Source organism: Cucurbita pepo, unplaced genomic scaffold (genome assembly GCF_002806865.2).
Source record: "Cucurbita pepo subsp. pepo cultivar mu-cu-16 unplaced genomic scaffold, ASM280686v2 Cp4.1_scaffold002588, whole genome shotgun sequence".
NCBI lineage: Eukaryota > Viridiplantae > Streptophyta > Magnoliopsida > Cucurbitales > Cucurbitaceae > Cucurbita > Cucurbita pepo.
In genome coordinates, this window is record NW_019648632.1 from 871 (window position 1) to 2,447 (window position 1,577).

The following is a 1,577-nucleotide window of genomic DNA, read 5'->3' on the forward strand; positions in this document are numbered from 1 at the left end:
TTTCCATCTTTCTATACTTCTATCAGATAATTTATATTAAACAAAATAATTTTTTTTTTTCTTAAACAATGAATTTATAATAAAATAGATGTTAAATATAAAAAAAATAATTGAAATAATATACCTATTTTGGTCATTTGCATTAAGCATTTTGGGCTAATATATTTGAGCTGGGCCCAAATTTATTCGAGCCGGATCTAACTCGTTATATGTGAGCCCATAAGGCCCATAAGAATATCTTTTATTTGTTTAATTTGGAAGACGCGTTAGTTGTTTCTTGGGACCAATTAGAATCGGACACGTCCGTAGTTGAGATCATATCTGGACCGTCGGATGGAGATGTATTTTTGGTTTCGATGGATCGGGTCGTAGCTTTAGCAACCTCTTATTATATGGAGCGAAAGGGCAAAACAATCTGTTAGCGCCGTTCGGGGAGTCTTTATTCCTTCCGCGAGCCCCTCAGTCTTATCCCCTAACTCCAAAACCCTAGCCCGAAGGTAATTCCCTCCCTCCTCTTCGCTCTTCACCTCTCTGCTTCATCTTTATTCTCTTCTCCCCCTTGCTTCTTAGATTCTATTGTCGGGGACTTTTTCAATCTTCACCCATGCTTGAGCTTCTAAGCTGTGACGAAGTTTTGTAGATTCATTCATCTCGGTTTCTCCTTCTTCTTCCACGCTACGGTTTTCCAATCTTGTTTGTTCTGCATTTAGGTCCCATTTCTTATTCCAGTGTTTTGTAGTTGTTCGTATCCCGTTCTTTTCTATAATTTGTAAGCCTTTTGGAACTTTACGACATTTTGATTGCTGTCTTCGTTTTGGTTATATTTATATGATTGAGGGCTGGGTCATTACTCAGTATTGTTATAGAGTTTTATGATGATTCAGTCTCAGTTAGGTTGTTTTGTTGGTACATTCTCTTTTCGGATTCATATTTTTATTGTAACTGATAAGTTGTTCTGAAAAATATCATTTTGATTGGGGATCTGCTCGTGCTCGTATCTTTGGTATTTTTTTTACTTTTATTTATAATTAAACTTGGTTTTAATGTCATGCAGATGGATCAGGAGAGACTTAGGAAGATTGCCAGTGCTGTCCGCACTGGTGGAAAGGGTACAATGAGAAGGTAATTCTGTAATTTTATTGCAATTTTGCTCGTTTGTTCTGTTGCTGCAACGATTTCAGCCTTGATAAGTTGCAATACTGATAACACCATCTTGGTTACCTTGTGTTCTGTTGCTGCAACGATTTCAGCCTTGATAAGTTGCAATACTGATAACACCATCTTGGTTACCTTGTGTTAACTTGCACTTGATAAGTTGTTTCTTGTCATTCATTTCCCACTGTCTTGTATTTGTCATAAAATATATAATTATAACTGTCTTAAGCTCGTAATTTTTAAAAATGAAATTCATTTCAAGACGTTCTCTTTTTGTTCCATCAGTTGAATTTTTATTTTCAATCACATTCTCTTGATAATAGAAAGAAGAAGGCAGTTCACAAGACCACCACAACTGATGATAAAAGGCTTCAGAGCACCCTAAAGAGAATTGGTGTGAATGCCATTCCTGCTATTGAGGA

General features: G+C 36.2%; 1 protein-coding gene across 2 annotated transcripts; it reads left to right on the forward strand.

The window, feature by feature from the left end:
• Nucleotides 1-400: 400 nt before the first annotated feature.
• Nucleotides 401-1,568, forward strand: LOC111786725 (nascent polypeptide-associated complex subunit beta-like; the record flags this gene model as incomplete). 2 transcript variants are annotated; one of them, XM_023666952.1, is given in 3 exon segments in its annotated part: nt 401-497; nt 1,055-1,122; nt 1,479-1,568. In XM_023666952.1, coding segments are annotated over 2 exon segments (158 nt in total), but the record flags the coding sequence as incomplete, so codon positions are not given.
• Nucleotides 1,569-1,577: the final 9 nt, after the last annotated feature.